Here is a 15,007-nt window from a genome sequence, read left to right as displayed (position 1 = left end):
GAGCCGCTAGAGCCGTCCGCCAGACCGGATCAGCCAGAGCCTTCCGCCAGACCGGATCAGCCAGAGCCTTCCGCCAGACCGGATCAGCCAGAGCCTTCCGCCAGACCGGATCAGCCAGAGCCTTCCGCCAGACCGAATCAGCCAGAGCCTTCCGCCAGAAGGCTAAACGCCAGAAGGCATTTACACCTGGATCTTGCAGCTAACTAGCTGCTATCCGAGTGACTATTGGCTAACATCAATTCCGGAGCAAACACCAATTATCCCGGAGCTAGCCAGCTGAAGAGTTCCATCAGCCACTCCTGGGCTACAATCACCTATCCGGACCCGTTTTCCTGCCGATGCGGAGCCCCACCGGGCCTTCACGACTGGGATACCGACGTTATCTGCCCGAGGGAGTTATTCAACTGGCCCCTCCATCGCGACGTAACCTGAACGCCCATATGCTAACTGCGGCCCGCTAATCGTTAGCTGTCTTGAGCATATCGGCTGCTATCTGAACAGGTCTATCGAACAATCTTACGCCGCGGGCTAGCTTAGTGGAGGCCTCACTGCTCCATCTACGGCTGCCCCCTGGACACTATGATCACTTGGCTACATAGCTGATGCTTGCTTGACTGTCCATTAATTCACGGTACTCCATTCCGTTTATTTGTGTTTTATCTGTCGGCTCTGTGCTTTAACTCAGGATCTGTGTGTAGTTAATCCGACCCTCTCTGCCTAGCCGTCGCCATTTTTACCTGCTGCTGCTGTGTTAACTGACTAGCTGCTGTTATCTCACCTGTTGTTTTAGCTAGCTCTCCCAATCAAGACCTGCAATCACTTTATGCCTTATTGTATGTCTCCCTCAAATATCAATATGCCTTGCATACTGCTGTTCAGGCTAGTTATCATTGTTTTGGTTTGCAATGGACCCCGTAGTTCCACTCTCCGTACCTCCGATACCTCCTTTGTCCCACCCCCCACACATGCGGTGACCTCACCCATTGAGACCAGCATGTCCAGAGATACAACCTCTCTTATCATCACCCAGTGCCTGGGCTTGCCTCCGCTGTACCCACGCCCCACCATACCCCTGTCTGCACATTATGCCCAGAATCTATTCTACCACGCCCATAAATCTGCTCCTTTTATTCTTTGTCCCCAACGCTCTAGGCGACCAGTTTTGATAGCCTTTAGCCGCACCTTCATCCTACTACTCCTCTGTTCCTCGGGTGATGTGGAGGTAAACCCAGGCCCTGCATGTCCCCAGTCACCCTCATTTGTTGACTTCTGTGATCGAAAAAGCCTTGGCCTCATGCATGTCAACATCAGAAGCCTCCTCCCTAAGTTTGCCTTACTCACCGCTTTAGCACACTCTGCCAACCCTGATGTCCTTGCCGTGTCCGAATCCTGGCTTAGGAAGGCCACCAAAAATTCTGAGATTTCCATACCCAACTATAACACTTTCCGTCAAGATAGAACTGCCAAAGGGGGAGGAGTTGCAATCTACTGCAGAGATAGCCTGCAAAGTTCTGTCATACTTTCCAGGTCTATGCCCAAACAGTTCGAACTTCTAATTTTAAAAATTAATCTCTCCAGAAATAAGTCTCTCACTGTTGCCGCCTGCTACTGTAACGGTCCTGACCTGTTTTATGTTGTTTTTGTATGTGTTTAGGTCAGGGCATGTGTTTTGGGTGGGCAGTCTATGTTATCTGTTTCTATGTTGGTTGTGGTTGCCTGGTATGGCTCTTAATTAGAGGCAGGTGTTTTGCGTTCTCCTCTAATTAAGAGTCATATTTAGGTAGGGTGTTCTCACTGTTTGTTTGTGGGTGATTGTCTCCTGTGTCGTTGAATGTATGTACCATACGGGACTGTTTGGCTGTTCGTTTATTTTGATGTCGTCTGTTTCCTGTCCGTGAGTTTACGTTTAGTTATGTAAGTTTATGTTCAGGTTTCGTCAACGTCGTTTTCTTGTTTTGTATATTTGAAAGTGTTTTTGTTTCGTGTTGCCATCGTCGTTAATAATAAAAAGATGGCTTACTTCCCGAATGCTGCATTTTGGTCTGATGATCCTTCTCTCCTCTCCTCGTCCGAGGATGAGGAGAGAGACAGCCCTTACAGAATCACCCACCACGCTAAGACCAAGCGGCAAGGGAATGCTCAACAGAGCAACAAGGACTCCTGGACTTGGGAGGAGATCCTGGATGGTAGAGGACCTTGGGCTCAGCCAGGGGAATATCGCCGTCCCAAGGAGGAGTTGGAAGCAGCGAAGGCTGAGAGGCGCTGGTATGAGGAGGCAGCGCGTCGACGCGGTTGGGAGCCCGTGAGTCAGACCCAAAAATTTCTTGGGGGGGGGCACACGAGGAGTGTGGCAAAGCCGGGTAGGATACCCGAGCCAACTCCCCGTGCTTACCGTGGAGGTAGAAGGCGTCGTACTGGTAAGACACCGTGTTATGCGGTAAAGCGCACGGTGTCCCCAGTACGCGTGCTTAGCCCAGTGCGGGCTATTCCACCTTGCCGCACTGGGAGGGCTAAGTTGGGCATTGAGCTGGATGTCATGAAGCCGGCCCAACGCATCTGGCCACCAGTGCGTCTCCTCGGGCCGGCATACATGGCACCAGCCTTACGAATGGTGTCCCCGGTTTGCCAGTATAGCCCAGTGCGGGCTATTCCACCTCGCCGCACTGGCAGGGCTACGGGCACCATTCAACCTGGTAAGGTTGGGCAGGCTCGATGCTCAAGAGCACGTGTCCTACTTCACGGTCCGGTATACCCGGTGCCACCTCCATGTACCAGTCCTCCGGTGGCAGCCCCCCGTACCAGGCTGTCTCTCCGGGTTCTCTCTCCAGCTGTTTCCTCCTCTCCAGCGCAGCCAGTGCCTAGACCACGCACCAGGCTGTCTCTCCTTCTCCTCCCTACAGAGCCGTCCTGCCATGACCAGCCAGAGCTGTCCTGCCATGACCAGCCAGAGCTGTCCTGCCATGATCAGCCAGAGCCGTCCTGCTATGACCTGCCAGAGCCGTCCTGCTATGACCTGCCAGAGCCGTCCTGCTATGACCTGCCAGAGCCGTCCAGCCAGGACCTGCCAGAGCCGTCCAGCCAGGACCTGCCAGAGCCGTCCAGCCAGGACCTGCCAGAGCCGTCCAGCCAGGACCTGCCAGAGCCGTCCAGCCAGGACCTGCCAGAGCCGTCCAGCCAGGACCTGCCAGAGCCGTCCAGCCAGGACCTGCCAGAGTCCCTCAGCCAGGACCTGCCAGAGTCCCTCAGCCGGGACCTGCCAGAGTCCCTCAGCCGGGACCTGCCAGAGTCCCTCAGCCGGGACCTGCCAGAGTCCCTCAGCCGGGACCTGCCAGAGTCCCTCAGCCGGGACCTGCCAGAGTCCCTCAGCCGGGACCTGCCAGAGTCCCTCAGCCGGGACCTGCCAGAGTCCCTCAGCCGGGATCTGCCAGAGTCCCTCAGCCGGGATCTGCCAGAGTCCCTCAGCCGGGATCTGCCAGAGTCCCTCAGCCGGGATCTGCCAGAGTCCCTCAGCCGGGACCTGCCCCTTGTCCCGGTGCTGCCCCTTGTCCCGGTGCTGCCCCTTGTCCCGGTGCTGCCCCTTATCCCGGTGCTGCCCCTTATCCCGGTGCTGCCCCTTATCCCGGTGCTGCCCCTTATCCCGGTGCTGCCCCTTGTCCCGGTGCTGCCCCTTGTCCCGGTGCTGCCCCTTGTCCCGGTGCTGCCCCTTGTCCCGGTGCTGCCCCTTGTCCCGGTGCTGCCCCTTCTCCCGGTGCTGGCCGTTCATTTAGGGGATGTTAGTTTTAGGGTGGTCATTGGGAGGGGAAGACAGAAGCGGGGAGTGACTATGGTGGTGTGGGGACAGCGTCCAGAGCCGGAGCCACCACCGTGGTCAACTGCCCACCCAGACCCTCCCCTGGACTTTGTGCTGGTGCGCCCGGCGTTCGCACCTTGAGGGGGGGGTTCTGTAACGGTCCTGATCTGTTTTATGTTGTTTTTGTATGTGTTTAGGTCAGGGCATGTGTTTTGGGTGGGCAGTCTATGTTATCTGTTTCTATGTTGGTTGTGGTTGCCTGGTATGGCTCTTAATTAGAGGCAGGTGTTTTGCGTTCTCCTCTAATTAAGAGTCATATTTAGGTAGGGTGTTCTCACTGTTTGTTTGTGGGTGATTGTCTCCTGTGTCGTTGAATGTATGTACCATACGGGACTGTTTGGCTGTTCGTTTATTTTGATGTCGTCTGTTTCCTGTCCGTGAGTTTACGTTTAGTTATGTAAGTTTATGTTCAGGTTTCGTCAACGTCGTTTTCTTGTTTTGTATATTTGAAAGTGTTTTTGTTTCGTGTTGCCATCGTCGTTAATAATAAAAAGATGGCTTACTTCCCGAATGCTGCATTTTGGTCTGATGATCCTTCTCTCCTCTCCTCGTCCGAGGATGAGGAGAGAGACAGCCCTTACAGCTACCGACCCCCCTCAGCTCCCAGCTGTGCCCTGGACACCATCTGTGAATTGATCGCTCCCCATCTAGCTTCAGAGTTTGTTCTGTTAGGTGACCTAAACTGGGATATGCTTAACACCCCGGCAGTCCTACAATCCAAGCTTGATGCCCTCAATCTCACACAAATCATCAAGGAACCCACCAGGTACAACCCTAAATCCGTAAACATGGGCACCCTAATAGACATTATCCTGACCAACCTGCCCTCCAAATACACCTCTGCTGTCTTCAATCAAGATCTCAGTGATCACTGCCTCATTGCCTGTATCCGCCACGGGTCCGCGGTCAAACGACCACCCCTCATCACTGTCAAACGCTCCCTAAAACACTTCTGCGAGCAGGCCTTTCTAATCGACCTGGCCCGGGTACCCTGGAAGGATATTGACCTCATCCCGTCAGTTGAGGATGCCTGGTCATTCTTTAAATGTTACTTCCTCACCATATTAGACAAGCATGCTCCGTTCAAAAAATGCAGAACCAAGAACAGATATAGCCCTTGGTTCACTCCAGACCTGACTGCCCTCGACCAGCACAAAAACATCCTGTGGCGAACTGCAATAGCATCGAAGAGTCCCCGCGATATGCAACTGTTCAGGGAAGTCAGGAACCAATACACGCAGTCAGTCAGGAAAGCAAAGGCCAGCTTTTTCAAGCAGAAATTTGCATCCTGTAGCTCTAACTCCAAAAAGTTCTGGGATACTGTAAAGTCCATGGAGAACAAGAGCACCTCCTCCCAGCTGCCCACTGCACTGAGGCTAGGTAACACGGTCACCACCGATAAATCCGTGATAATCGAAGACTTCAACAAGCATTTCTCAATGGCTGGCCATGCCTTCCTCCTGGCGACTCCAACCTTGGCCAACAGCCCCGCCCCCTCCGCTGCTACTCGCCCAAGCCTCCCCAGCTTCTCCTTTACCCAAATCCAGATAGCAGATGTTCTGAAAGAGCTGGAAAACCTGGACCCATACAAATCAGCTGGGCTTGACAATCTGGACCCCCTATTTCTGAAACTGTCCGCCGCCATTGTCGCACCCCCTATCACCAGCCTGTTCAACCTCTCCTTCGTATCATCTGAGATCCCCAAGGATTGGAAAGCTGCCGCGGTCATCCCCCTCTTCAAAGGGGGAGACACCCTGGACCCAAACTGTTACAGACCTATATCCATCCTGCCCTGCCTATCTAAGGTCTTCGAAAGCCAAGTCAACAAACAGATCACTGACCATCTCGAATCCCACCGTACCTTCTCCGCTGTGCAATCCGGTTTCCGAGCCGGTCACGGGTGCACCTCAGCCACGCTCAAGGTACTAAACGATATCATAACCGCCATCGATAAAAGACATTACTGTGCAGCCGTCTTCATCGACCTGGCCAAGGCTTTCGACTCTGTCAATCACCATATTCTTATCGGCAGACTCAGTAGCCTCGGTTTTTCTAATGACTGCCTTGCCTGGTTCACCAACTACTTTGCAGACAGAGTTCAGTGTGTCAAATCGGAGGGCATGTTGTCCGGTCCTCTGGCAGTCTCTATGGGGGTACCACAGGGTTCAATTCTCGGGCCGACTCTTTTCTCTGTATACATCAATGATGTTGCTCTTGCTGCGGGCGATTCCCTGATCCACCTCTACGCAGACGACACCATTCTATATACTTACGGCCCTTCCTTGGACACTGTACTATCTAACCTCCAAACGAGCTTCAATGCCATACAACACTCCTTCCGTGGCCTCCAACTGCTCTTAAACGCTAGTAAAACCAAATGCATGCTTTTCAACCGTTCGCTGCCTGCACCCGCACGCCCGACTAGCATCACCACCCTGGACGGTTCCGACCTAGAATATGTGGACATCTATAAGTACCTAGGTGTCTGGCTAGACTGCAAACTCTCCTTCCAGACTCATATCAAACATCTCCAATCCAAAATCAAAGCAAGAATCGGCTTTCTATTCCGCAACAAAGCCTCCTTCACTCACGCCGCCAAACTTACCCTAGTAAAACTGACTATCCTACCGATCCTCGACTTCGGCGATGTCATCTACAAAATAGCTTCCAATACTCTACTCAGCAAACTGGATGCAGTTTATCACAGTGCCATTCGTTTTGTTACTAAAGCACCTTATACGACCCACCACTGCGACCTGTATGCCCTAGTCGGCTGGCCCTCGCTACATGTTCGTCGTCAGACCCACTGGCTCCAGGTCATCTACAAGGCTATGCTAGGTAAAGTGCCGCCTTATCTCAGTTCACTGGTCACGATGGCTACACCCACCCGCAACACGCGCTCCAGCAGGTGTATCTCACTGATCATCCCTAAAGCCAAAACCTCATTTGGACGCCTTTCCTTCCAGTTCTCTGCTGCCTGCGACTGGAACGAATTGCAAAAATCTCTGAAGTTGGAGACTTTTATCTCCCTCAACAACTTTAAAAATCTGCTATCCGAGCAGCTAACCGATCGCTGCAGCTGTACATAGTCCATCTGTAAACTACCCACCCAATTTACCTACCTCACCCCCCATACTGCTTTTATTTATTTACTTTTCTGCTCTTTTGCACACCAGTATCTCTTCTTGCACATGATCATCTGATGATTTATCACTCCAGTGTTAATCTGCTAAATTGTAATTATTCGATTTATTGCCTACCTCATGCCTTTTGCACACATTGTATATAGATTCTCTTTTTTTTTCTACCATGTTATTGACTTGTTTATTGTTTACTCCATGTGTAACTCTGTGTTGTCTGTTCACACTGCTATGCTTTATCTTGGCCAGGTCGCAGTTGCAAATGAGAACTTGTTCTCAACTAGCCTACCTGGTTAAATAAAGGTGAAAAAAAAAAAAAAAAAAAAAAAAAGACCGGATCAGCCAGAGCCTTCCGCCAGACCGGATCAGCCAGAGCCTTCCGCCAGACCGGATCAGCCAGAGCCTTCCGCCAGACCGGATCAGCCAGAGCCTTCCGCCAGACCGGATCAGCCAGAGCCTTCCGCCAGACCGGATCAGCCAGAGCCTTCAGCCAGCCATGACCAGCCAGAGCCGTCAGCCAGCCATGACCAGCCAGAGCCGTCAGCCAGCCATGACCAGCCAGAGCCGTCAGCCAGCCATGACCAGCCAGAGCCAGCCAGCCAGGATCCGCCAGCCAGCCCGGAGCTGCCGTCCCTCAGCCCGGAGCTGCCGTCCCTCAGCCCGGAGCTGCCGTCCCTCAGCCCGGAGCTGCCGTCCCTCAGCCCGGAGCTGCCGTCCCTCAGCCCGGAGCTGTCGTCCCTCATCCCGGTGTTGCCCCTTATCCCGGTGCTGCCCCTTATCCCGATGCTGCCCCTTCAGTTAGGTGGGTTTAGTTGGAGGGTGGTCATTGGGGGGGGGGGATACGGAAGCGGGGAGTGACTATGGTGGTGTGGGGACAGCGTCCAGAGCCGGAGCCACCACCGTGGACAGATGCCCACCCAGACCCTCCCCTAGACTTTTGGTGGTGCGTTCGGAGTACGCACCTTGAGGGGGGGGTTATGTCACGTTCCTGACCTATTTTTATGTTATTTTGATTATGTTTAGTTGGTCAGGGCGTGAGTTGGGGTGGGCATTGTATGTTGTATGTGTTTTGGTTAGTCTATGGGTGTTGTATGTGTATGGGATAGAGTATTGTTAGGTTGTCTAGTTATGTCTATGGCTGCCTAGATTGGGTCTCAATCAGAGACAGCTGTCATTCATTTGTCTCTGATTGGGAGCCATATTTAAGGTAGCCATAAGCAGTAGGCTTTTGTGGGTAGTTGTCTTGTTTAACGTTTGTTGCTCGTCTGGGCACTTGCGTTATTTAGCTTCACGATCATTTGTTGTTTTGTTTGTTTGTAATAGTGTTTTCGTTTCATGTTCATCTTCGTTCGTTTAATTAAAAGAAGATGGCTTATTTTCCTCATGCTGCGTTTTGGTCCGTCTCTCCTCCACACGATCGTGACAATAACGTTAAAATACCTCTTTACTCTGTTCCATCTGACTGCACAATCCACTCTCTCATCAGCCCATCCAAGCAATTAATAAACTTGATCTCCACTATAAAAAGCCTCGACATTATCTCACATTTCTTTTAGTCTAACATTTCGTTTTCAACAGAGGAGATTTGTATAAACTCTCCGACATTTGCAATATTGTTTAAATATTCAAGTTCGATCTCTAGCTGTTCCATAGTAATGAAAATATCAGAGGTCGGGACAAGACAAACAGGCAGGCAGCGTTTCTAAACCAGTCGAAATCATGAATCAGCTGGCATAATTTTTATGCATATATACAAAGAAATGTCAATTGAAAAAAGGTAAACCGCCTCCCGAGTGGCAAATCAGGCACTGCATCGCAGTACTAGAGGCGTCACTACAGACCCGGATTCGATCCTGGAAGGTATCATAACCGGCCGTGATCGGGAGACCCATAGGGGGGCAATTGGCCCGGTATCGTACGGGTTAGGGGAGGGTTTGGCCGGGGGGGAGGCTTTACTTGGATCATCGCGCTCTAGCGACTCCTTGTGGCGAGCCGGGCGCCTGCAGGGTGACCTCGTCGTCAGTTGAATGGTGTTTCCTCTGACACATTGGTGCGGCTGGTTTCCGGATTAAGCAGGCGGATGTTAAGAAGCGCAGTTAGGTGGGTCATGTTTTGGAGGACGCATGGCTCGACCTTCGCGTCCCAAGCCCATTGGGGCAGAAATGAGACAAGATCGAAATCGGGGGGGGGGAAATATAATATTAAAAGGTAAAACGAAAAGAAGTGCAGCTAGTTTGCAGTCTTTCCAGCTTCAGTTTGAAGTGATTGTGTTAGCTGTGTTGTTGACTAGCTCCTCTGAACAACAGTGTACTGACGAGTGAGCACATTTTCTATGCCAGGCGAAATCGTGCCTCATTATCTCATTGTTACGGATGTTTCCAAAGAAATGTTTCTAGAAAGCAGCTTAAACAAATGAAAATGCAGCTACTTTGCTGTTATTCTGGCTGCACTTTTTTGAAGTGACTGTAAGTTAGCCGTAGTTGGCTAGCTAGCAAGTAAGGGATAAGAACATTACCAGCCAGTATTGCAATGTTACATTTAGAACAAACGACTGGGTCGCTCGCGTCCATGGATACAGAACAAAAAGACTGAATGTCTGGGTCGCGTCTTTAGCAACCGGACCAATAGAACGAACGACCACCCGGCTTGGGTAGCAACCCTAGATTTGTGTCGGGACTATGTCTTGTGGAAGGATGAAATAGTATGAATAAATTCATAAAAATAACTTTTTTAATGAAAATATGTCAATCATTATTTGAATATGTTGGTAACCCGTTGTACAAAAGTGATAATGCCCTCAATGGCCGGTGTTTGGAGGATATTTTGGCACGGTTTACCGGACGAACACCCGTGCCAATATATCCTCCAAACACGGGCTTCTTGTGCATGATCACTTAAGTGAAGCTTTGTCGGGATTGCAAGTTATGAAACACAATTGTTGTGGCAGTATAATTAAATGTAGGACCCTATATTTGACAAAAAAGTCATTTCATAGCCGTTTTAGAGCAAGAAAATGACCTACAATAACATATTCTGTTTATTTCACAATGTGCAGTGCACTGTAATAAAACTCTGTATCTATGTATATATTCTACAATCTACTGACCTAAAAAGTATAGATATGTATAGTTCTGTCCGAGCCTCTCTCACCCACCTTGATGTTTTCCTTTCTCCTCCAGTTCCTGCTGATCTTCAGGCGAGCAGCGGCAGGCGAGCTGCAGGAGGAGAGTGGTCTGATGGCTCTGGCCAGACTGTCTGAGATAGACGTCTCCACAGAGGGAGTCATGGGGGCACGGGACTTTTTCGAGGCTAAGGTAGGACTGGGATGGAGGAAGAGGAGAGGGTGTGTGTGTGTGTGTGTGTGTGTGTGTGTGTGTGTGTGTGTGTGTGTGTGTGTGTGTGTGTGTGTGTGTGTGTGTGTGTGTGTGTGTGTGTGTGTGTGTGTGTGTGTGTGTGTGTGTGTGTGTGTGTGTGTGTGTGTGTGTGTGTGTGTGTACAGTACCAGTCAAAAGTTTGGACACCTACTCATTTAAGCGATTTTCTTGATTTTTACTATTTTCTACATTGTAGAATAATAGTGAAGACTTCAACACTATGAAAGAACACATATGGCTGGCCCGCTCCAGGAGTCCCTAAATCCCTAAACTATAGGCTAAAACTCTATCAATAAAATTCCCAGCCGCGCCTGAATCGACGAGCGCCTTATGCTGAGAATGCAGGGAAAACTCAGGGAACGTGACAGACACAAACATATGAACAACAGAGGGCTCTGGGTGAGTGTGGTGCCGGCTCGCCTGGGGTGACGCCAGAGCGCCCTGCCTGCTGCCTCGCTTCCCAGAGGAACCAACCCGGCACCAACCGGCAGTGTGACCTCTGCGGCCACAGATGGTACACGAGCGTGAACCCCCTCTGGTCTCCCTGCGCACCGCCCCTCCCAGCTCCATGGGTATCAGAGAGGGAGTTCGGGAGGATGGAACCACCAGACCCCGATCTGAACGTCCGAGAGTAGCCAGCAGGTTGTCCAGCCGGATGGACAGGTCCACCAGGTGGTCAAACGTGAGGGTGGTGTCTCTGCAGGCCAGCTCCCGACGGACGTCCTCGCGCAGACTGCAGCGGTAATGGTCGATCAGGGTCCTGTTGTTCCATCCCGCGCCGGCAGCCAGGCTCCTAAACTCCTGGGCGCTCCTCGTCTCCTGCCTCAGATGCTAGATGCACTCCTCAAACTGATCCAACTCCGCATCTCCCTCTCTCCACACGGCGTTGGCCCACTCCAGGGCTCTCTCGGTAAGGCACGAGATGAGGGCGGACACCCTCTCACGGTCCGATGGAGCCGGGTGGACAGTGGCCAGATAGAGGTCTAACTGCAACAAGAACCCCTGGCAGTTCGCAGCCCTCCCGTCGTACTCCTGGGGCAAGGAGAGACGGATCCCACTGGGTCCCGGCGGGAAAGGGGCGCTCAGGGGAGACCCCGGTTGTGCTGGTTGAGGCGCTGGAAGAACTCCCTGTCTCTCCCAGCGGTCCATTTTCTGGACAACGCGATCCATGGCGACGCCAAGATGGTAGAGCATAACTGCATTCTCCTAGACGCGCTCCTCCACCTCAATGGCCGGGGTACCCTCTCCTGCTGACTCCATAGTTATGGTCAGAGATTCTGTAATGGGTGCGTGTCGGTGGCAGGGAAGTCAGACGCAGGAAAACGAACTTGGTATAAACAGAGTCGTTTAATAAGTGCTCATAAAACTCCAAAAAACAAAATATACAAAAAATAATATAAGTGGGTACAAAACCCGTCGCACACAGACACATGACTTGCACATAACCTACAACAAAACAATCTCCGACAAGGACATGAGGGGAAACAGAGGGTTAAATACACAACATGTAATTGATGGGATTGGAACCAGGTGTGAAGGAAGACAAGACAAAACCAATGGAAAATTAAAAATGGATCAGTGATGGCTAGAAGGTCGGTGACGTCGACCGCCGAACATCGTCCGAACAATGAGAGGGACCGACTTCGGCGGAAGTCGTGACAACTGCCGTTCAAAAGTTTGGGGTCACTTAGAAATGTCCTTGTTTTCGAAAGAAAATAAAAAATTTTGTCCATTAAAATAACATAAAATTGATCAGAAATACAGTGTAGACATTGTTAATATTGTAAATGACTTTTGTAGCTGGATACGCCAGATTTTTAATGGGATATCTACATAGGCGTACAGAGACCAATTATCAGTAACTACCACTCCTGTGTTCCAATGGCACATTGTGTTAGCTAATCCAAGTTGATCATTTTAAAAGGATAATTGATCATTAGAAAACCCTTTTGCAATTATGTTAGCACAGCTGAAAACTGTTTAACCTGATTAAAGAAGCAATACAACTGGCCTTCTTTAGACTAGTTGAGTATCTAGAGCATCAGCATTTGTGGGTTTGATTACAGGCTCAAAATGGCCAGAAACAAAGACCTTTCTTCTGAAACCTGTCAGTCTATGCTTGTTCTGAGAAATTAAGGCTATTCAATGCGAGAATTTGCCAAGAAACTGAAGATCTGGTACAGACACATCACAAGTCCTCAACTGGCAGCTTCATTAAATAGTACCCGCAAAACATCAGACTCAACATCAACAGTGAAGAGGTGACTCCGGAATGCTGGCCTTCTAGGCAGAGTTGCAAAGAAAAGCCATATCTCAGACTGGCCAATAAAAATAAAAGATTAAGATTGGCAAAAGAACACATACACTGGACAGAGGAAGATTGGAAAAAAGTGTTATGGACAGGCTAATCTAAGTTTGAGGTGTTCGGATCACAAAGAAGAACATTTGTGAGACGCAGAAAAAATGAAAAGATGCTGGAGGAGTGCTTGACGTCATTTGTCAAGCATGGTGGAGGCAATGTGATGGTATGGGGGTGCTTTGGTGGTGATAAATTTGGAGATCTTGAAGAAGGAAGGCTGTCACTCCATTTTGCAATGCAATTCCATACCCTGGGGACGGCGGTTAATTGGAGCCAATATCTTCCTACAACAGGACAATGACCCATAGCACAGCTCTAAACTATGCAAGAACTATTTAGGGAAGAAGCAGTCAGCTGGTATTCTGTCTATAATAGAGTGGCCAGCACAGTCATCGGATCTCAACCCTATTGAGCTGTTGTGGGAGCAGCTTGACCGTATGGTACGTAACAAGTGCCCATCAAGCCAATCCAACTTGTGGGAGGTGCTTCAGGAAGCATGGGATGAAATCTCTTCAGATTACCTCAACAAATTGACAACTAGAATACCAAAAGTCTGCAAGGCTGTAATTGCTGCAAATGGAGGATTATTTGAGGAAAGCAAAGTTTGAAGGACACAGTTATTATTTCAATTAAAAATCATTATTTATAACCTTGTCAACGTCTTGACTATATTTCCTATTCATTTTGCAACTCATTTCATGTATGTTTTCATGGAAAACAGGGACATTTAAGTGATCCCAAACTTTTAAACGGTAGTGTATGTACAGTATGTGTGAGAAAAGGTTGGTTATGTGTCAATGTTATAGAATCAATGCCCATGACAAACCAGGTTGATTGGACAAGGGGAGGGTGTGTGACATGTGTCCCAGATGTATAGTTGTGAAGACTTGAGGAAATGCAGGTCACAGTATACGGGTCACAAGCACTCAGCTATTTTAGGAACTGACGTGCATTAGCTGGCCTGATTTATTCCTCATCTTTCCCATCATAACAGGATTCTACATCAGCATGTCTTACGTCACATCCAACCTCTAGTGGATAGAAAGAGAAATACAGTGACAGTGTGTGTGTTCTGTGCTGTTTTTGAGTCTGTTACATCATCCAATGTTTCAGATACAGATTTAGAGTGGTGTTATATAATCCTTGCTGTATTGTATATCTAATTGTGTTGTGTGGTGCAGGTGCAGGCTCTGAAGGTGGGCAGTAAGTTTGAGGCTGAGATCCGAGAGGAGCAGGAGGAACGGAAGAGACAGGAGCTAGATAGGAAACAGAGACAGGCTGCTTTCAAAGAGCTGCAGTCTGCCTTCTGCTCTTAACACAGTAGACACACACACACACACACACACACACACACACACACACACACACACACACACACACACACACACACACACACACACACACACACACTTTAAAACATCCATGATCACACGCAGACTTACATGCACAGAAAGGGAGGTTTTAAAGTAGTTCCACAGCTTCACTGAATACACAAATAAGAATATTTAATTGAATAATGCAAGAGATTGCTAATACGGTTATTGTTATGATATGGCTATTATTATTGATTGTTGTTATTATTGTTCTAATTAATATGGTTGCATTAGCTATTATACACAATATTCTCACATGTTTTAAAACAGTGAGGTCATGCCTATTTTAAGGAAATCGATTTTTCTATTTGCTATCAATAATTTTATTGTTTGATGTACATTACTGAAAAGGTTTTGTGGAGCAATATATTGACCAATTTATGTGTAGAAGGCAAAATAATTTTACAATACCTGTGTCAAAAACAGTTTCTCTAAAAAAAATTATGTTGAAACATTTTCAAAATCACTCTGTGAATCTACGTTTTTACTTTTGGCAGATTGTACTATTATATTGAGTATTGACCTGTAATCCTTTTTTTTTTTTTTTTCTAGAAACATACCATCATGTAACACTGTAGCAATATGTTGTCTTATGTGTTCTGAAATTAAAAGGAAATGGATGTATTGTATTTTTCCATAAATAAACAATGGTAATCACATTCTGTCTGCTTTCTCAATAATGTGTGTATTCTTGTGATGTTAAATAGTTTGCTGCTCTTGATAAGTTTAAAACAGCTGTTGCACAGTACCGGTGAGGAAAGACAGGGGGCAGCATGGTAGCGAGACTGATTTGATATGGTAACGTACACACCCAGCTGTAATACCCTCATCGCCATACAAGATTACATTTTGTAGCCAATTGTCATCCACATTCAACATGTATAGAATATTATGTTATTTAGTAAAACATT

The 15,007-nt window shown here is 48.8% G+C and overlaps 1 protein-coding gene across 1 annotated transcript in view; it reads left to right on the top strand.

Annotated features, from left to right (window-relative positions):
* Positions 1–14,755, top strand: part of LOC139548297 (EF-hand domain-containing protein D1-like) — a 29,650-nt gene extending 14,895 nt beyond the window's left edge. Inside the window, exons 3-4 of the mRNA XM_071357887.1 lie at positions 10,170–10,304; positions 13,905–14,755. Of these exons, the coding sequence (XP_071213988.1) occupies positions 10,170–10,304; positions 13,905–14,039 (270 nt within the window). The 3' untranslated portion in view covers positions 14,040–14,755. The remainder of the gene's footprint in view (positions 1–10,169; positions 10,305–13,904) is intronic.
* The last annotated feature ends 252 nt before the right edge of the window (positions 14,756–15,007 follow it).

The sequence above is a fragment of the Salvelinus alpinus genome, chromosome 21, assembly GCF_045679555.1.
Source record: "Salvelinus alpinus chromosome 21, SLU_Salpinus.1, whole genome shotgun sequence".
NCBI classification, from domain to species: Eukaryota; Metazoa; Chordata; class Actinopteri; order Salmoniformes; family Salmonidae; genus Salvelinus; species Salvelinus alpinus.
This window is presented reverse-complemented; position numbering and strand designations above follow the sequence as displayed.